This window comes from Ischnura elegans, chromosome 11 (genome assembly GCF_921293095.1).
Source record: "Ischnura elegans chromosome 11, ioIscEleg1.1, whole genome shotgun sequence".
Classification (NCBI taxonomy): domain Eukaryota; kingdom Metazoa; phylum Arthropoda; class Insecta; order Odonata; family Coenagrionidae; genus Ischnura; species Ischnura elegans.
The window spans coordinates 47,158,082-47,180,212 of record NC_060256.1 but is presented as its reverse complement, the minus strand read 5'-3'; the positions used below and the strand labels follow the sequence as shown (position 1 = coordinate 47,180,212).

At 37.1% G+C, this 22,131-nt stretch overlaps 1 protein-coding gene across 2 annotated transcripts in view; it reads left to right on the top strand.

Annotated features, from left to right (window-relative positions):
- Nucleotides 1-22,131, top strand: part of LOC124167552 (kinesin-like protein Klp98A) — a 226,373-nt gene that overhangs the window by 174,596 nt on the left and 29,646 nt on the right. The window contains exons 6-15 of one of the 2 annotated variants that reach the window (XM_046545514.1): nt 93-302; nt 1,029-1,198; nt 2,546-2,799; nt 3,357-3,529; nt 5,723-5,959; nt 9,165-9,354; nt 12,850-13,021; nt 14,114-14,186; nt 15,688-15,729; nt 20,945-21,034. In XM_046545514.1, the coding sequence (XP_046401470.1) occupies nt 93-302; nt 1,029-1,198; nt 2,546-2,799; nt 3,357-3,529; nt 5,723-5,959; nt 9,165-9,354; nt 12,850-13,021; nt 14,114-14,186; nt 15,688-15,729; nt 20,945-21,034 (1,611 nt within the window). The remainder of the gene's footprint in view (nt 1-92; nt 303-1,028; nt 1,199-2,545; nt 2,800-3,356; nt 3,530-5,722; nt 5,960-9,164; nt 9,355-12,849; nt 13,022-14,113; nt 14,187-15,687; nt 15,730-20,944; nt 21,035-22,131) is intronic. The other variant, XM_046545515.1, reaches the window with a different exon arrangement.

The following is a 22,131-nucleotide window of genomic DNA, read 5'->3' as shown; positions in this document are numbered from 1 at the left end:
CCAAAATCAAAAATCTCAGTCTTCTGGTAAATTTTGCAACATCTCTTTTTTTCACATTGACTGAATTTTCTTTCGTCTTTGCTCAAAAACAGAATCTGTTTGGAAGAATGCACACAGGCAAAGAACAAGGTGCCAGCTATCGGACTGAGGTGAGCTACCTTGAGATCTACAATGAAAGAGTCAAAGATCTCCTGCACCGAGATGAAACGGGACATGGATTACGGGTTAGAGAACACCCTCGCCTTGGGCCATACGTTCAAGATCTCTCACGTCACTTAGTCAGTGACTACCCCAATATACAGGTACCTGTACCTTTAGTTCTTCTCACTCTCGATAGAATAGATCACAAAAAAAAAGTTATTTCAAGAGATCATTAGTGCTTCATGATAAGTCATGTAGCAGCAAAATGTGATTGATTTTTTGCATAGTCATTTCTTTACATTTTGTCAATTGATTCTTTGCTGTGGCAAAGAATGTGACAAAAATCCCATTTGAGGGAAAGATTGCTTATTACAATCAATCTTCAAGTCTTACCACAATTACAAAAGTATTTCTGTATGATCTTTCAGTTGCAATATCATTAGTGATCCTATCTGAATGATGAGAGCATATTTTCCTATCAGCAAGTATGGAGTGCTCTTATCCTCCTATAAATTGTCTTTGCATTGAATTTTTACTACCTTAAAATATTTTCTTAAATGGCTTTACAAATGTTCAAGACGATTTCTTATCAAATGATGAAATTATGCTATTTAGGGAAACTCTCTCAAAAATTCTTTCAACTCAGTTAGTACTAATTTATGGTTCCTTTGTCATTGCAATAAGTTTTTCAAAGGAAATTTTGTTTGTATTAAAAATCTTGTCTTCTTTGGTACTGGAAAATAGCTTATGATTAATAGGTTTTGTAGAACAAGAAGTTTCTGAATTTTGATATGGCACGAAGGTTGAGTAGCTGGCCTAACTAGTTGTTGATTTGTAATTTTGTGCTATATTTTTCCAAATCATGTATGGGTTTTTTCAAATTGCAGGAGCTAATGGTCCGAGGTAACAACCATCGCACAACAGCATCAACAAATATGAATGATGTTAGCAGCAGGAGCCATGCAATTTTCACATTGATGTTTGTTCAAGCTGGGTTTGCTGGTGGAATGCCAAGTGAAACTGTGTCCAAAGTCCATCTGGTGGATTTAGCTGGCAGGTTGGTGAAATCTCTTGCCTAAATGTAGTTAGAAAACCATGTAAAATGTGCTTTTCTTAAATCTTTTTATAAAATGAAAAAGTTTAGTAACAATAATATTTATTCATGAGCAAGGAGCCATGTTGAAAAATATAAAGTATGAAAATGCAAGATACTGTTAAGTAAAGCCAACTTGCCTGAAAATTGATGTTGAGAATACAGTACATTTTATACATGTTCACTGGGAAAGTTGTGTATTTTAATTGCAAAAAGTGATTCTTATTTTTGATGTGCTGTTGATAAAATATGTATTCATGATTAAATATGGGGATTAAGACCAAGCAAACAGCAAGCTTTTGGGTAAAAAATTACATTCTAAATCTTACCTGTCACAGTGGCGGATACAGATGGGGGGCGCAGGGGGCGCGCGCCCCCCCTTGCGGGTCCGGCTGTATTGCCGAACATTGCAAAACCACAATTGTAACTTTTTTATATCATAAGATGGCATTGTCTTTTACATCTTTATAATCACTTCAAATAAAATTTTCATATACTTTGCCTGTGACTTGATCATCTCTTATTAACGTCAATGCTAAGACAACTCAAGATATGTTGCGCCCCCCCCTTGAGTTTTTTCTGTATCCGCCACTGACCTGTCATGCAACTCAATTCATTCATCGTACAATTGAAAGATAAGCATTTCTAATGGTAATTTGTAAAGTTTCAAATATATATCTGCGTAGCTGATCACTCCATGGATATTTAGCATTTATATTTGTTTGTGGTTTTGATGAAAAATTATTTTAAGGGAGGGGGGGGGGGCAAGGGAGGGGGTTTTCCCTTGAGCCTTTAAAAGAGTTGCCAAAAATGAGTAAGATGGCCTCAATAAATAAAAATAAATACATTATTTTCATAAATACTCGACAAAACTACTGTTTTTGAGTCCTAAAAATCATGTTTTCAACATCAAAAATCCCTGGATCCCCCTCTGGCCTGGGTTTTTTTTTCCATACATCTCAGATGGGCCCCAAAATCACTGGTTTACCCCCCCCCCCCCCCCATTTCAAAATCCTGCCTACGCTACTGGCTAGATGTTACGTCCATGCAGTGCATCAAAGATGGCAACGCTAGGGAATATGGGCTTTCAAGAAGTCACTACGGAAAGTTGGATGTCATTCCAGAGCTAATGTCATGCTTGGTGTTAAATGTGGTTTATTTCAAGCCTGCCGCATAAATGGCATTGAAATTCACATTGATTGCCATGAGAAAAGAAATCAAAGCATGGACCTTTCCATGATGTAAGTGATGTTGATTTTCTTTTTTTTTAATTACCTGTCTTTTCTTATGCTTGCTCAATCCATGTTCCAGTGAGCGAGCAGATGCCACGGGAGCAACTGGTCAGAGACTGAAGGAAGGTGCCCACATAAATAAGTCGTTGGTGACCCTGGGATCTGTGATATCTGCACTTGCAGAACTTTCATCCGGGTGTGGAGCTGGAGATGGCCTAAATGCCCACAGGCAGATTGGATCTCGTTCCGTTTTCATTCCATACCGAGACTCTGTGCTCACATGGTTACTTAAGGACAGCCTCGGAGGAAACTCAAAAACCATCATGATAGCAGGTATGGTTTTTTTCTCATTAGTATGCCAATGGATTACCCAGGTGAAGCATGCAAAAATCACTCTATTGACTGGAATTTTAATGAAGCAAATCTGTTCAGTGGCGTAGCCACGTCCCCGGTCCATGGGGTCCGGACCCCCCCCTCCTCCCCCCGAACGAAATTCCTGGCTACGCCCCTGAATCTGTTTGCTCCTGGTATTCGAGTTTTGAAACTTTGATTTGAAGTTGTTGGCATTGTGAAAGAGTTGAACTTTTAACAATTTTGTTGCACTTAAATGCATAATATTATATTGTTTGATGAATTATGTATTTTTGGCTTGCTTTGGTGGAACTAAGTCTTTGGAACTTTTCAAATTCCCCACCTTCAATGATGAGGATAATTCCATGTTTATCTTATGAAAGAAGGCAAAATAATCACTACTAATTACAATTTCAATCAAGTTTTCAATTTTTCAATTTCATCCAAGTGTTTGGCAATAAAATCAAGCATGAATTCAAAATTTTTTGTCGCATATTCAGTACTCTCAATGCTAAAAGTTTCATGTGTTTTTTCCCCAGCTGTGTCTCCTGCAGACTGCAATTATGGTGAGACCTTGAGTACTCTTCGTTATGCCAACCGAGCGAAGAATATTATCAACAAGCCTACAATCAATGAGGATCCAAACGTGAAACTCATTCGTGAACTTCGCGATGAAATCACTAAACTCAGATCCTTACTTGGGAGTGAATTTGTGAGTGGAGTTTTTAGAGTTATCTTTATGTAGCTGTGTTTCCTCACTATTTTTAAGATGAGATAACTATTTGAAATTGATCAGTACAGATAGCTTGAAACACAATTTAACTTTACATGGAGCACCAGAGTTGCCAATAGATTCCTTAACATTTTAAATTTTAAATGGGATGAAGATGTTGGCTATACTTTATTTGCATCTTTTGAGATAATGTCCTTCTCATTGCATGATGGCTAAAAGTTATATAAAGATGCATTTAAAATATAATAGTTAGACATATTGCATTGGATATATGTAGTCCTCGGATCATTATGGATATTTTAATTTTGGGATTGACGATGTTTTCATTGCAGTTTTCTTAAGGCAGTAAAAGCCCTCATCAGTCTGAATGGGCAGAAATTTCACTGTTGTGTATTGTCTGTGCACTATGTATCAGCTTTTTAGAATTCATGGCCTCTGTTTTCAATTGGACACCCTTTCAGTTTTTAATCATTACTTACACAATCTATAGCCTCCTCTAATCAAATATTTCTTTCATAGGCATGGAACTGTTTGTAAATTTTGTTGGATTACAGTTATTTTTCTTATTTTTCCCTCATAAAGTTAGTTATTTGCAACGCTTTACTCTCTCAAATTTTCTGTAGAAGATTGCGTTCTTGATGTATGTACGTGACTGTGGTCTCCAAATTTTTGGAACTCATGGCATTCAGATATTAAGTCACACTATAATTTGCTCTTGATGCCTTTTAAATCAGTTCCAGAAGAGATGAAAAACATCTGCATCAGGACAAATGTCATTATTGTTCCTGGCAGTGGTGCAGCAAGGGGGGGTTTTGGGGGTTAAAACCCCCCCCCCCAGAGCTCAGAGAAATTTTCAAATTTAATGCATTTTACTTAAGTGGATTGATATTACTAATAGAATAGTGTAAGGATTACTAAAATATCCTTCAGAAAGCCATAGAACTCACCATTTTGAACCATTTATCTTAAAACTTCACAATTTATTAATCTCACACCTACCGCTTATCCTGGTGGGTATTCCATACCCCACACACCCCACTATTAGTTGCACCTAAACCCCCCCAGCCTTAATTCCCAGCTGCACCTCTAGTCCCTGGTAATTCTATGCATTGAATACTCTTTTTTTATAAAACAAGTAGGAATTACAAATTGATGAATAATGATTATAAAAGCATGTACTTCACTGCTGTTCACACAAAGAGAGTAGAAATATTCTACTATCACATATTCCAAAGTAAAATGTTTTTACGGTATGTCCTGTTGTGCTGGATCATTCTTGAAGCAGCCATAGTATTTCTTGTATTTCAGAGGAAAGGCAATGTTTTGCATTTTGCTTTCAGAATCTGTATCCTGAATGACTCCCCTCGTAAGAATTTCTTGGCATCTTTTTATCAGATTTACCATCTCCCCGTGAATTCCTCTCCCCTGATTATATTTAGATTGAATGAGTGCAGGCTTCTTTTTATGACTTTAAGGGTCCTTCCTTACCTTCCTTAGTATAACTTCTATGTCAACTAGGTGTCAAAAGTTATTCCATATCCCATACCTAAAGTGTAACTTTTTATACTTTCTACTTACCAATGTACAGAATTACCAGGGATAATAATGGCCTTTGTCTTGATGCTTACGTTTTTCATTTCTCCCATAACTGTTTAAAAGGCATCTCAATCAATTGATGGTGTGCCTTGGATCGTCTTTTTGTTTTGACAAAATTTTACCAAATTAGTGCAATGTTTAATTATTTACTCAATTTTTTAAATTGTTTTGTTCCTAATTTCTATATTTGAAAAAAATTAATGCCGTCCCGTTAACCCTTTTACTGCCAGCCCATTTCAGGGGTGGGATGTGCGAAGACTGCCAAGGCTATTTTCCGGAATTTGCAACATTTCAGAATTAAAAAATTTCAGCTACTTGATTTTATTTAATACATATTGATTTTTTCCCAATTCTTAAGATATATTTTTATCTTCTAACCAAAGATAATTATTATTATGTTTACTAAAATTACTGTCCTTGAAAAGGCCACTATCATGAAAAAAAAGTGAAATAAGTTTGGCCGATAAATCGGCCCCTGGCATTTTTCGTGCAACCAGCAAGGGCCGATGTATCGGCCCCTTGGCAGTATAAGGGTTAAATAAAATTGTTATCATGTTTGTTTCCATCTCCTTTTAGACAATGGAATCTCAGCCCCAGATGGTGGCAGCCCTGCATCAAAAGGAAGCAAAGGAAAAGGAGCTCACCGAGGAGTGGACGGAGAAGTGGAGGGAAACGCAACAAATACTGCACGAGCAGAAGACTCTTGGCCTCAGGAAGTCTGGGGTAGGGGTTGTGTTGGACTCAGATCGGCCTCACCTTGTGGGCATTGATGATGATCTCCTGTCGACTGGGGTCACATTGTACCATCTCAAGGTAAAGTGACAGTTTCTCTCTGCACTCTGTTTTAAGTTGCCTCATTTTGTTCTGTTTTCCTCACTGCTCTTGTGTAGCCAAAGTTGTCAACATGTATTTCGCATTTGATTTCATCATCATCATCAATAGACCCTTATATCAAACAAACTGCGATGGATTTGTCTAATGATTTGGGGTTATTTTGCACACTTGTGCTTTTTCGAATTTTGTAATCTGCCAAATTTGTTCACTCGCTCCATTTTTATTCCATTATTTTATGCATTTTTGGCTAACACTTCTTGGCTTAGCACCCTGCACATTTGATTAGCCCTTGAGTCCGGCCAAGCCAGAAATCCATGCAGCCATATGGAAATGCATGGGGGACAGACAAACAGACATCATCTTTTATAGACAGTTGAGGACCTCAAATTCGGAAATCTTGGGATCAAAGGGTTTCTAGTTTTCTGGTTTTTCTGGTCTTCAGTGTGCGGAAAAAGTGGTACACATTTTTTGAGAATTTTAATCCAATATATGTCAAATCATGACCGTAGCTTCCGCAGCATAAACTAAATGTGGTTAATACTGGATTAGAATGAGCAATAAATACACCTTTTTCTTCATGATCAATAGCTTTCATTGATAGCATTTGCTGGCAGATGTTGTGATATCTATCAATACCTTCCATAGTTGGACAGTAAATCTGTGCAAATGCTTCTGTATTTTGTTAATTAATTAATTTATAAATGCGTTCAAGCTCTTGTGCCCGATATTTGAGATCCCTACGTGTCCCTGCCTAGGTTGTTAGCATATGTTCCTAGCGTGTGCTAACTTCCTACTCATACCAGAACAAGGCTCAGAGAGTGGTGCCACGAGGTGGCTAGTCGAAACACTAAGCAGAGGAATTTTTGAACATTCCGGATTTCTGGATTCCAGATTTGAGGTCCTCAACAGCATATAGATAATATAATAAATTTCATCCTTGGTGTATACAGTAAAACTTCGATTTTACGCACTTCGATTTTACATCAAGTCTCGTTTTTACGCAGCGGCATTCAAGTCCGGCCGGAAAGCATAGGGAATTGCAATGGTGAAACTTCGATTTTACATCTTTTCTTGATTTTACACAGTTTTTCGATTTTGCGCAGCATAACCCCAGCCCCTAAGAGGTCGCTAATCTTGATTTTACGCAGTTGTCTTTCGGCTTGTTTTGAAAATCCGACTGGAGCAATATGCAGTTAGGTTATTATTTCGTCTCAATGAGTTGCAAAAATGAATACAGGAACCGTTGAAATGACATCGCGCTGTAGAGCGTGAAACTAAATACATCGCGAATCTAATTATTGCTTCCCCGTGAGCCCTCTCAGGCTCCATTACGAACGCAAATGTCGCTCTTAGTTCAAATTCGCCGTAGAAGGATATCGAAACCTAAAACACACGGCAATCGCCGTGCATGCGTTACTACTTTTGATTAAGACATGATCGCTGGAGATATTAACATTATCACCTTTCATTTATTATTCGACTTATTGATCGACGCTGTTTATATCCAGAATTATGAGCTACGGAATATCTATCCCCAATGCAAGGCTTTCTAGAATTTTGCCAACGCTATGTTTTCCGTCACCCCAGCGAAATATAATGGCGAAATGAGTCGTTAAAAATACTCCCGTGCCAAAATTTTGGCTTCCAAGGTGATCCAAAAAAGATGGTCGTACTTCTAGTATGGACGTAAGTCGATGGTGATTCAACACGATGGTAAAAGCAGCCTGCATTGTCTCATTCCCAGGCTAGCCCCACATCTGCGGGACAAATGGAGGCGAGGGAAAATTGCTTGCGCTGCGCGCTTATCAGAACCGACTCAACTTGTATCTCATTGTCAGACGGTTTAAGTTAAACATGGTTGGAACTTGAATAGCTATTAGCTTAACTCCGCTAGGTGGCAAGCGTTTTAACGGAACGGGAGTTAATGCCCTCGGAGAATAACTCGCGTCGTCAATCGTCATGTAATCATTGAAGTCAAATTCAAGACGTGAGTGATAAGGCAGTCCCTTTAAACTCAGGAATGGCTTAGTACCATTAAATCGAAATACAAAAAGTGTCCGGTGTTGTTATCAGATATGGGGAAGCAAAATATTACGTGAAGCTAAGTCACACGGCTTGTGAGTCGAAGGTCCCGGCGCTGAATTCGCGGAAGAATGCCGACAGAGAAGCTATTCCCGGAAGAGTCAATCTACTAATGCTAAAATTTCATGGGGAAATGCTTTTTTAATGCATATAAATTATAAAGAAGGAAAATTTTTCAGGACTATTTGTCATTTTTTATTCATCACGGGCGGCATGACGGCAGTTGCGCGGTCATTTAAATAGCTCACTTAAAAAAAGTGATCTTAGCACCGGAAAAATCTGAATTTCCGAATATCCCGGGTCCTGTGTGCTCCGTATTATCTATGGTATGCTATTTGGAGGTAACCAACAACTGGGGTCATTAGTGCCATGAAGTAAGGGCTGGGGGATAGGAACCCTATGTTGGCATTAGCCAGGTTGTAATGATAAGCTCAAAATGGACCAGGACTTAACTTCCCGTCTGATGGACAGAGTGGTGCACTGGAAGTGCCCTCCACATTAGACTCAAGTAGGGATAGGGCCATCTCTGATAAGTCTCTGCTACTGCCAGGACTTGAACCCAGGCCCACAGGGTGCAAAGCCTTTGTGATGTATTAGCAAAATTTTGCTCCCTGTTAATGGGGTTAATTTGGATGACTATCCTCAGGTATCTCATTTTTTCAATCTCCAATCTTTGTTTGTCTGCTGGTGGTTAAACGGATATCCTGAAAACTGCTTCTAATGAGAATATTTTCGAAAATTAGCTTCTCTGCGACCATTTAGTATCACCATTCCGAAATTTCTCCTGGGTAACAGAAGTAATCTTAGTGCCAGAAATGCTGGCATTTCAACCATTTTGTTCAACCATGGGAAACACTGTACAGGAATGCAAAGTTGTTTCTCTTAAGGTAACACGTCATCTGTGGTGTTGCTTTTGAGTAAATAAGATTATTAGGCTTCATTTTCAGAGCAATAATGAGCTAGTGTTATCCTGAAAACTATACTCCTCCTCAATACCAACTCTTGATTTTACACACTTTGATTTTACACAGTGCCCATATTTCGGTCCCTCCAACTGCGTAAAATCAAAGTTCTACTGTATAATATTCAACTTGTTTGACAGGAAGGGGAGACGTCGATTGGCAGTGAGGATGCAGAGCAGAAGCAAGATATAGTGCTGAATGGAGCAGGGGTGGAGCCAGAACACTGTAGTGTGGTGCTCAGGGATGGAGTTGGAACGCTCATTCCCAAAGGAAATGCTCAGTGCTGGGTGAACACAGTGCTGGTGGATAGGCCCACTCGACTCTCTCAAGGTAGGCAATTTTAAAGTAAACACTCTCAATCACATGCTTTCTTGATTTCGCTGCTGACTGCTTTGGCTCTGATTCCTCCCTAAAGGTTTTGATTGCTATAGATGAATTTGGAAAGAGAATGTGCCCATAAGGTTACCTTATATTCATTTGGTAATTAAGCACTGAAGGAACAAGTGACTTTGTACGCAGTCACGCGCACGGGTGCAAAGTTAAATACACCAAAGGATGAAGTTCGCCATGAAAAAATATTTGACTTAGCCGGGATTCGAACCCGGATCTCCCGATTGCCGGTCAGGTGTGCTACCAGTTACACCACCAAGCCATCATCTCAGAGCGAACTTCGGGATGGGTTCCGAACCCATCCCGAAGTTCGCTCTGAGATGATGGCTTGGTGGTGTAACTGGTAGCACACCTGTCCGGCAATCAGGAGATCCGGGTTCGAATCCCGGCTAAGTCAAATATTTTTTCATGGCGAACTTCATCCTTTGGTGTATTTAACATTTGGTAATTGCCTATTGTTCTGATTTTGATACATTTTTGGCTTAGCTAAGTTAAAAATCTGGAGGTATGCATGGTCCAAGAAGTAAGCTGAATAAGTTCAGGGAAAAAGATATATTCATGATATCGATACAAGCGAACAAAAGAAGTCTGAAGCTGCCAAGTCGGTGTTGTGCGACAGCTGTGGTATTGTTTCCTCACTGCATTTTCTTGAAATATGTAACAATGAAGGTGGTATGTGATGGCATGTTGTCATTGTGAAGACGCCAAGTGTCTGTAATCTTGTCTTGGTCTATGGAGTCTTTTTAGGACTTGCAAGTAAAACTGACTGCTCACAGTTGAACCTTAAGGCAGGAACCTTGAGTGGACAATGCCTTTTTTGTTTAAAAAAAAGCCATGTGCATGGCTTTAATGGTGCAAGATTATTCAACTTAATTCTTGTATAGTGCCTGTATTCTATATCTAGATAAAAGGATCATGCAAACTCAAAATTTTTAGATACGCAATTAAAATGAAATATTGTTCTTACCACAGCCTATATATGTCTCTCTCTCTCTCTCTCTTATTGATAAAGTTACTACTTTCCACTTGAATTCTACATATGAGAGAGAAAGTAATACATATACTATATCGTGGGATATGTCGTATATCACATTACTATACAGAAGTTTAATTTCTTTAATTGCTCATGTTTGCAATATTATAAAAAAAATCAAAGAACTTTGCTTGTCTGATCAAATATGTTCCTAATCAGTCATTTACAGTAGTTCTTTTGATGGGAATGGCTTGAAATTAAGAGTTTTTTGGGTTGCTTATCAAAGGAAAATCTTTTATAATGGCTATGGCATACAATAGCATATTTTCAGATTCGTAGCGCAGTTGCCAAAGGTTATTTAATTGAGCTTCTCTTGCATGCTTTCCGTTCACCTATAAAGAGATTCTATCCTTTAAAGTTTTTTTGCCAGTTGATTTCACTTATTATAAATATTATTAGTCTAGGTTTTTTAATTATCTATCGTGAATACTCACATTTTTCATCTTGGGATTGAATTTTTCTCTTTGAAGAAAAGGTAGATTTACAGATTTAACTTCCATTTGGTAAAAGTGTTGAAATTAGAGGAATTTTGATGAAATATATTTGTTATCCCTTTACTTTTTAGTATCTATGTTGTTTAGCTGCCTCCTATGATCAATCTTGGAGGATGTAGCATAGTTTAAAAGATGCTTGATATTATCAAAGGTCATGTGTTTTTCACAGTAAGTCAATGCACAGATGAAAAATTCATTTTCATATGAGTAGTTCATACTTTTGCAAAAATATTGCATATAAAATCTAATCCTGAGAAATCACCCTCCATATCCTAGCCATGTTGATTTGGTTTTCAGCTTCCGTCATCTGTGGGAAGATGTAGCTGTATCTGGTGATTATTTTGGCTCATTCAGAGTGGCAACGTAGTGAGTGCTTCTACCAATTCTGATTTTATCCAGATGCAATCAATTTGTTGCTACTTTTAGTCACAGGATACTAGCTAGTGGTATCATGCCTTAGTCGCCGTAGAAGTTTCCATTACCAATGGAGGCAATGGGAATCATAGGAAATGCAAAGTAGGATATAGATTATTAGCATTACTAAGAAACTAATCCACTTTCACTGCCACTACATGGCATCTAATCAATCAATTCCTTTATTAGTCCACCTCTTGTCAACTACATGTATGCATTTGTATCTTACTAACTCGTCTGTATTTTATGAAGTCGAAATTTCTCATGACACTTGTGGACTAGATGGGTGATAAAACATATAGCTCATTTTTAAAAAGTGAGGCACAAATGACCTTCACTGTTGTGGAGGTATGTGCCAGTAGTAATTTTTGATTGCGAGTCAAGTTGTGAGTACTGGTGAGTATTGAGTCGAGTCAAGTATTAACTGTGGTAATTTCTGGATTTGTTTTCATCATCTTAATAATAATAATAATGGAATAATAGAATTTTTCTGTATAGGGTGCTGATGTTTGATTAAAAGGAATTGGTCGGAATAAGTATTGTTATTGCGCACTGAATGGCCAAGTGCAACATTGGTTTTCTTGTCAATGATATCTATCATGCATGGCAAAGGGTAATGCATAAAATTGGTCTGTCACTACAGCATAAACTTGTGCCAAATGAATTCACCTGAATGTAATAATATCGGACATCTCTTATGAAATTTTTGCTGAGAGTGAATCTTGAGATATCTTTTTATGCTGACTGTTTTTGGCATCTAATCCAATATTGCATTATTTCACCCTCTTTTCCTGGAAATAGTTTTGCATGCCTTTTAATTTACATAGTTTTTTTTCATTCCGTAACATCTGGACCATTTTCATAATGCCCAATGGATTCTATCCAGAATATGATGCATCTACTGAGTAAATGTGTTGCTAGCTAAGCTTGAATTTAGTTAAGAAAATTATCTAAGACTTAGGATTATGATCACTGAAAAATTAATTATCATTTTCAAGTATGTTTTACATTTATTAAGAGGTCATTTTAATGATTTTTCAAGTCAGTACTTGTCATTTCTAATAAGATGTAGAGTAAAACTGGATGCCAAATTTAGCTAGAATGTTTATTTGATTTTTATTTATTAGCTATTATTTGTGCAACTAAGGATATATGCTCTAAAGAATTTAAATATGTACATAATAATATTGGCCTAAAAATGTTTCTCATCAGAAATTTTATGCGAATTCTTAATATTGTATTAATACAGACTTTTTTTAAACATAAATCTTGTTTTGAGTTCCAGTTTCATTCGTATTCGTTTCAAATGCATTATATAATTGATACAAATATTATGAGGTATTTCTGTTGGCAAGAAATAGTTTGATGAGCATGTATCTAATTTTTGCTGAATTTTCCATGATTACATAAATAGTAATACTATATTGCACAAACACATATAGTCAAAAGTTGGAATGGCTTATCAATGACTTGCTTCAAATTTCTATTTTCCAGGCTGTATCATAGTTTTGGGTCGCACAAATATGTTCCGCTACAATGATCCGGCCGAGGCTGCCAAAATGCGTAAGGAAGGCAGTAGATCTCACCTCAACCTGTCTCGCCTATCTCTCCTAAGCTGGTCAACATCTGATCTCGACTGGTCAACCGAAAATTTGCTCACTTCTGGGTGAGTACAACTTTGAATATGCAGCGAATAAATGGGATCCGGTGCAGAAAGACTTAATCGACGCATCAGGGAGAACATCATCTTAGTGCCCCACGATATTTCCAGGTCCGGCAGAAGCGATGAATGAAGAGAGATATTTTGCCAAACAGATAGATATGGGAATTCATTTTTCCTGGGAACCATAAAGGACTATAATAAATGCTAGTCGTAATCTTGTTTGAGCATTTTGTTTTCACAAGTGGATGGCTGGTGTCCTAAAGGCCGTATCACACTAGCGACTGCGACCGCCGCTGCGACCGCGACTGCGGCTGCGACTACACCCCATCACACATTGCGGCCGACGCCACGATCGCGCATGCGCACGTATGAACGTTTCCGCTTGTGGCTTGTTTGTTTACGAAAGCCCAAAGAATAGATAGAGAGCAGCAATTGTTGAAAATGTTCCTAAAATATGTTAAAACGTACTTCATTTTCATTCACCTGTGTACTCGGGTGCAATATCCAATATACTGGGCTTCCATCTTCACTTTAAAAATCCGAAATTATCTCAGCGTTATCTTATAACCTTCTTGAACTTCCCTCGCTACGGTAACCAAAACAAACAAACATGTCTGCCGCCAGCGCGCGAGATTGAAATGGAGCTCTCTGATTGGCTGCGACTGCGACTCTGAAGAATAGCCGGTCGGCTATTCTTCGGAGTCGCAGTCGCAGCGTCGACTGCCTCGCTCTGATTGGTCGACGGGCCAGTCGCAGTCGCGGTCGCAGCCACAGCGCCGGCCGCAGTCGCTAGTGTGATACGGCCTTAACACCCCCTGCCACACACCTTTTTAGGCAGTTTTCAGGGTAGGATGTAGATATAGATGTAGATGAAGACTATGACCATGTTTTCTGAAATCTATCAATCACAGCAAATTTCCCCCAGGAACATACATATGTTGCAATGTTTCCAAGTCATCCCTGTGAATTATGAATGAATTGTGAATTATGCTGACTTATTAATTGTAATCAATGTAGAAAACCTTTTTGGTCTCATCTTTGCTGAGCCAACTTGTTTAAGCCCACCAAGTAAATTTATGTCTTTTTTATTTACAGAGATGATGGTGAAAAGACTGATGACTTAGAAGCTCAGAGAGCAACACTTCTAAAGGAAAAGGAAGCATTCAAGGTGAGATTTTATTTACAGAATTTATTTATCATATAATTGCTAGAACAAATTCTGTTTTTCGATGCTCAGGCTTCAGATTAGCTGTTGAAAGTCCTCGAGTGACATGAAGGAATCTGACTTTTGGGAAAAACCTTCAAAATATGTATACTTATCTCAGTATCTATGAGTATTATGCATGCTATCAAGTGAAAGGTGGATGTAAGGTTTTCATTGAATCAGCTTGCTGACTACCCAAATTACAAGTTTTAGTTTTTGTCTTGGTTGTACCCTTTTTCAAATCCATTATTAGGTATGTCTTAAAACAGCTCTCCAGTGGTACCTCTTGTAAGGAATTGATAGAGCATTAAACTCTAGACTAATGTCTCTAAATAAATCCTAATTGTCTCTTCCAAATTCGATACTAATGTGCCAATTCCATTTCCTCCCCTACAAGTATTGTTTGGAAGAAATGCCCTAAAAATGGTAAAAATGCTAAGGCTAACTGATTACTCTCCCTCTAATTCCAGTTAATACTTATAAATCCATTGCATCAAGCAATTATTTTTGCTTCTGTCTTTTGGCTGCCTATATTTTGGAATAGAACATGAGGCCAGTGTGAGAGGAACATCATAAAATTGACTGAAACTCAGTAAATTTTATAAAATACGTCTGTCATGTAGTGTGAATCATCCCTAAGAGATAGAACTATCATTGGAGGGAAGCCCAACTCCACGGGATTGTGACTACCTTGCATGTTTCCCCAATCCTTTATTCTCCTCCCATTAGCCCTTTGCCTAACTCCCTTCCCTCTGAACTTATTTTCCTCTGTGCAACCACTCAATAATCCTTAGGCACCCTAGGCTGTGGCTTGCCAAAGGTTCATGTTGCCATAATCTGAAATCATTATCTTCAAAGGACATTATCATATTAGGTGAGGACAATGGCAGCAAATTTTATCATTCTAATTATTCAATATGAAGGTGAATTCATCCATTTGTCATGGATTCAAACTATGTATAATATTCACGTCATCAAAATTAGTTCTATCATATTTTTTTTCTCTATAGACAATAATGTCAGAGAATTTGACCATGCTAATCTTTCAATTTTCCTTTTCTGTTGATGTGATTATTATTTAGAAAAATTGCTTAGTGACCTGAATGTGTTAGTGAAGGTTTCGCATTGACAGTTCCATCCAATTTGCTACAGGTGGTATGACCATTAATGGGGCAATAACCTTTCACCTTACATTAATCTGTTAAGGTGTTGTGTGTCACGACATGTAGTATGCGTGAAGTAAAGGTGGGAAGTGCTCTTCAGATTGCTAGTCTTTCCTATGCTCTGAGCCATGTTCAGATGATATTATTATTGTAGTCCTTCTCAAATATCATGTATGCTGTGTAAAGCATTAGAGTGACGAGTAACTAGCTTTATAGGTCAATGAGATGTTGAACTTTTACCGTAGAATTTCAGGCTCCTCAAATATGAATGCTACGACTAATCTTTTGGTCTTCTTTTCTAGCAACCTATTATCTGTTACCTCCCTCAGTATGGACCAATGACGGTAATTTTAATCTCCCTTGTGCTTGCTAATTTTCCATATCTAACATACTTTCTTTATTATGAAATGAATTGTTTTAAAGTTTTATTAGGTAAAGGTTATACATATCTGTATAATAGTATATTTAATAACTAATTCCTTTTATATATTCCCTAGCTATTCTTTTTTTTTGCTACTCGGGTTGCATTTCTTGATGAGAAATTGCAGAGGCACCTACTTCGATTAATGATGCAGAGTTGAATCTTGCAAAAGCATTTTACTCCCATTAGTTTAACTGTTTGTGTGTATTTTTATTCTATGCCCAATTTATTAATAAAAGAAGCAGAATATTCTCAAGCTAAATGGTTGCTGAAACAATTGAAAATATGATTGATACTCACTAATTTCCATAAATTTTGACATAGATTTTAGTGTTTGTTTTTTTTTACATTTCTTCTTGTATGTCAATACATAGCTCATTTTTTATTGCTTACCCAATGAATTTTTCATGTAACATTCCATTTTTTATTTTTTAACTGAAAAAATATCTCTAAATTTTTTTTCCTGCATTTTCCAAAGAATTGTCAAAAAGTTAATTTGTTTGCGAACTTCGAAAATATTAGTGATTGGTGCAAAAGTGATCTAACAGGGAAAAAAATTAGAACATAAATCTGATCAATGAAGTATAAAATGATTGGGATGAAAATATTTAGAGCAATTCTTCTCTATTTGGTCTCTCTAAGGAGTGTTTTAGTGTTTCCACCTAGTTTCACAGTACAGAACCTTCAGGTGAACAATAGCTGTATTTTCACCTTGAGTTGATTTTCTTTTTCTATAAGCAAAGTGAATTAATGGTACACATTTTTTAAAGTGTGGATCATTTGAGTTCTACTGAATTCATATTAAGCCGGGAATATTTTAGTATGTAACAACTGTACATGGGATGGTTTTGGGGCTCTTTTTAAAGGAGAGAATGAAAAAGTTAGAAGGCAATTGTTGATTTGCAGCTTTTAAAATATCATGTATTTTATGGTGGGATGGTTTTGGATGGTTAAGTTGGAATTTCTGGTGTTTGTGTTGCAGTGGTGTCCATTTAAGTGGGTAGAGAACAATTTTGTAAAGCCAATGTAAATACAGCAGAAATTGGTACTAATTGATTTGTTTATAATTTTATTGGAAATACTGATTTCATGTCAGTTGATTGGATAGAAAAATGAGGTGTTGGGGAGAAACAAATTTGGGTCATGATTCGTAAGGTGTAGTATCATGTTGTTGTTGTCTTCTTGAAAAAGCGCTATGAGATGAAAATCAGTGGGAGGGTGGGTAGATAGGCTGTGGACATGGTTAAGGAGCATTTTTAAGGAGGGGTGTCAGATGTAGACTGAAGAGGGATGTTTTCTTGCTTTTTAATTGCCTAAAGAAATTATTTTTACTATTTTCATTTTCATATTCTGTATATTAATTATAGAAATGCTTAGGAATTAATTGCCCGTTACACAATCCATCTAAAAATCTATTTTTATAATGTTATTGAGACCAAACTTTAGGAATAACAACTGAGGTGAATGTTATTTCGGGCATAAAATTTTGTAATTGATCTATTTTTTATAATAATTACCACATGGAGGTACACCTCTTACTTCAATTCCCTTTATACTATTATCTTTTAATTTTTTAATTAATTACATGTACTATCTCAGTGTCATGTCATCAAATTCTCTTGAATCCTCAAATTTTCCCCATAGCATTTAGGTAACATCCGCATAGTGTGATGATTTGGGTATTGATTCAGATACCTAAAAGTGTATGGATCACTTCCCTTTGAAGATATTTTTTTCTTTTGATATTTAGTGTATTTATTGAATTTCAATCTCAATGAGGTTTCTAGTAATAGTTCATCAGTTTGAATGTAAAATTTTCCTCATAGTTTTGGTTACGGTAGTAGTAAATTCGGTAGGAATCATGTCCAGAATTGCCCTCTCCCATCTAGAGTTAGGTTCCCTCTATATATCTCTATTTATTTGCCATTGAGTCCATAGGTTATAGCTAACTCAGAATTTTTATTTAGCATGTTGAATCAACTGTTTTTTGTTCATCAATACGTAGTCGAAATATTAGATTATAATATTTTTGGAGAATGGAATAGCTACGACAATTTATTTAAATTGCCTTAGGTTGGGGTATTTTCAATGGAAAAATCTTACTTTTGTACTGCTGTTGCAGATGTTTAATTGTATATTCCACAATTATGTGGTTTTATAGTCAGGGTAACTTTATATCTTACCTCTTAGTTACAGGATGACCTAATTTTTCTTGAAAGCTTAATTTATGTTTCTAACCATTGCTGTTTGCTTACTTGTACATAATGATGTGCCATAAGCTTTCTTAAAAGTCAATTACAAACTAATTGTTTTGATATTTGGTTTTTGGGGTTGCAAAGAGGGGTGTTTGCATGTTAAAATTTGTTCTTGCATATGTTGGAACTCAAGGATAAATAGTTAGCCTTGGAGCCATGCAGGAGGGGCTGTCTGTGGTGGATTATCAACCAAGCTTTTATAACCATAACAGACAAGATCATCAGATCAAGATCAGTGCATTTAGTGTTTGAATAATTTTTGAGGAAATACTCCAGCTTTTATTGCTTTATTTGCTTATGACTCTCTTTGGAACTAAAGTAGACTCTCGTTAATACGAACAACGTTATTAAAAAGGTAATTACAAAGAAACCTTATTACGAAATTACGAACTTCAGTCCCGATCCCGGCAGTTACAAAATGAACTTTATTAAGAAGTTCCACGAATAAGCAACGGCATTTAGGTGGATATAAACTGCACTAAGTTTTAATAATTGTGCCACGTTTAAGTTCTCCTAGTGTACTGTGCCCAATAGCATCAATTATGATTCTTTCTTCAGTATACACGCAACATCATATATAATATACAGTGGAACCTCGTTAAAGCGAGTACGGGCTATAGCGACACCCCCGCTATAACGAGAGATAGGCGATGCACCGTCAATTGACCCTATAATAAGCGTGTTAAAAAATTCGTTTTTACGAGACCCTTTCGGCGTTGGCTCTCGCCATAGCGAGGGTTTCACCGCCGGAAGACTTTCATTAAGACTCCTTAACCTCTGTAAATGTTAGAGATCTGTTAGAAATGAAGTTAATGGAGTGCTCAGTCTCAAATTTATGTGGTAAACTGTCGTTCGATAAATATAATGATTGACGAAACAATGCTTTGCATGATTTTTATTCGGTGCGGCACTTATAAATTGTTTGAATAGTTAGTCGTTATTTGAGTAAGGAAATTTAGTGATGCAAAAAAACATCGCCTTTCGTCTGGATTTATGCTTACGTTTCTCGAATAGATGTTTATCTGTCGCCGCACCACTCCTGTTCCTGTATATCTGTTTGCAACAGGTATATTGGCTATTATTTGCTCCACCTCCGGTAAAGCGACAATTCGCTATAGCGAGTGTTTATTAGTGCACCGTGGGGTGTCGTTATATCGAGGTTGCACTGTATATAATAAGTATCATTCCTGTGGAATCATGATCACCCACTCATAAACGCTCGTAAATTGGACTTGCAGTCAGTCCTCTTCGTACGCACAATGGATTTATGTACTTTCAGAGATGCGAGCATTCAAAAATTCCAACTTCATATTTGGCACCTTTCGATTTAGCCGATGCGATGCTGTGTGGTGAAGAGGAACTCGCACTTTGGGCACAATCTGAACAAAGTGTCATTGAATCCAATGTGAAGTTAGGAATTGTTCAGCGCTTTGCCTGTTCTTCCTTACTGTGGAGAGCGATTTTTTTTTGCTCCGGCTACGTCGCACACCCAGCTAGATCAGTTCGTCACAATTGTGAGTTATTGCTCAATTGTGATGCAGTATTGCGTTCTGCAGGATAACCGTACTCCTCAATGCCTTGCATGCAGTCCGGCCTGCGAGAGTTGTCCGGTGATAGCACAAAATAAAGGGCGGAAAACCCTGCGCCAACACGGTTTGTAGCCAATCGCTGTCCCCCAAACGCACCTCGCACCCTCGACTAGTCGTACAACGTTGTCGCATGTGGAGCCCTGAAATAAGCCTGAACCACTAAAACAACCCCTTTCTCCATATCACCAGAACAAGGGATTCTTCCTTTGGGTCTTCACGCTCGTCGTCCCTTCTGGCTCCATTCTCAAGGGAACTCTTTTGTTTACTTGTGATGTAGGCGATTCGCTTTCTTACCTGGCAACCTTGACCCCACTCCGGACTAGACCATTCTGCCTGTCTTCGGGCAACTCTTGGGGGCCGAACTGTAGGTGTTTATCAACTTACGAACGTCTCAGAACGCATCTAGTTCGTATATCGATGACTTACTGTATTTGGGAAGATATGAACTGTTGTTTGTGTTATGCTGCTTTCTTTGATTGAGAAACTGAAACAAATTTTCTTGTTTTTATATATTTGCGCATAATTTAATCGCGTATATTATAAACTATTTTTTTTCGTTGATTCTTAAAAGAAACATTCGTACGAACTTCATTATTACGAAACTCCGGTTTTTCGGTCCTGTGAACTTCGTAATAACGAGAGTCTACTGTATTGATTTCATTAGCAGCAATACTTTGCAGAAACGAAATGGAACCAATTTGTTATTTAAACTTCTCTTGGGTAGAATTTTTCCCTTCATGTTTAGGCTAATTGTTTGTAATGGGAGAAAGTGTCTTGGAGTAGGAATGAGTCATAGTTCATGGAAGTTACACCCATACTGGACAAATATATTAAGATCTTTTAATGTTTAAAATTTCAGTGGATAAGAGCTATGTATTGGATTGGATTTTTGATTGACAAAAAGAAAAAAATAAGCATAAAAATTGACCTTTAGCAATTTTAACTTTTTCAATTATGCCATCAAAATTTGTGGTAAGATTACTTTGTCTACTTTTTTCTGTTCATAATAATTTGTCTGAATTTTATACATTTTCTCATATGGCCATCAATATCTTCTTATTTTTGGTACTTAAAAATTCATCTTAGCCTTTATATATAACATCATGGATGCTTTTATGTCGTAAGTGTTGTATTTATGGATAGAAAAGCATTGCTGTTGCTGACAGATTGTGTTACCAAAGGTGTTTGTCTTGCAGCCATATTGGTGATGGGCATCTTGGTGATCATCATGGTTCGAGTCGAGAAAAGAAAAGATATTTTTGTTTTATAAATGCTGACGTTATATCTGTTGCAGCGGGAGCAGGCAGAAAAGGAGCTAGATTGGGAAAGAGAACAGCAAGAGAAGAAGGAGGCCCTTGAAATTGCTCAAAGGGAACTGGAAGAGGTGGGTGTTAGTTCAAAGTACATTTCACATTGGCTCACGCACAATGGAGCATGAAACAAGTGACTTTGTATGCTGTAACATTACCGTTTTATTTAGCAAATCAGTTAACACATATATGTATGTATATCGAACACAGTAGCCCTGGATAAGTCCTTATGGAGAAAATTGGGGGTAACGACATGTACCTTACTTCAAAAATGAAAATAAACCCACATTGTGAACACAATTAATAAGTTTTTAGGGCAAAATATCGCAAGTGATAACTTGTCCGACCAAATGCCGCTATTTTCATCACAATGCTCCCCTTTTTGTTTGTGTCAGCTCTGTCCTTACAGTTTTTCTTGATCAATTACCAACCTTAAATGCATAGCATTTTAAAACACTACCTGCTCCTTTACAACATGTTAATAATATAATAAAGAAATACCGTATTTCTCCGAATATAGTCCCGCCCCCCTTAATTTTGAGGCTTCAGTTTCGGGAAAAGTTAAAAAAATGCATTTGAATATAGTCCCCCCCTTTACTTTTGCCACAGGCATTTTTGGAAAAAAGGGGGGACTAAATTCAGACATATACGGTATATAAATTTGAATTTTATCCCACTTATTGATACTTAAATGATTTTTATTTTTGAACATTAAAAATTATTTATGATTAGTGCCTTTTACCAATTTATTTTATGTGTATAACTCTTTAAGAACTCCATTATATTGTTAAATAACTTGATGATCATATATTCAGTCAACACTCGGTTATCCAATGAATGTAAGCTGAGGCTTGGATAATCAAAAAGCATAGATAAACAAGTACATAATGAGAATGCTTGGAATATGTTCTTTTACTTTGCAATGTGGAGAATATTTAGGATAAATGCATTTACATACATGTTTCATTGAATTTTATTAGGTTCCTGATTTTTTTCAGTTCAATATTATCATCTTCAGAATATTCTTCAAACTGTTTGCCCCGGGAGAATAAAAATAGTCTGGATAGAACATAAACCAGATAATTGGGGGGCAGATTATTAAGAGTTGACTACAAAGACTGATCCATGATTTATTCTGGGGGGGGGCGGGGTGTGATTTGCTAATGGTCTC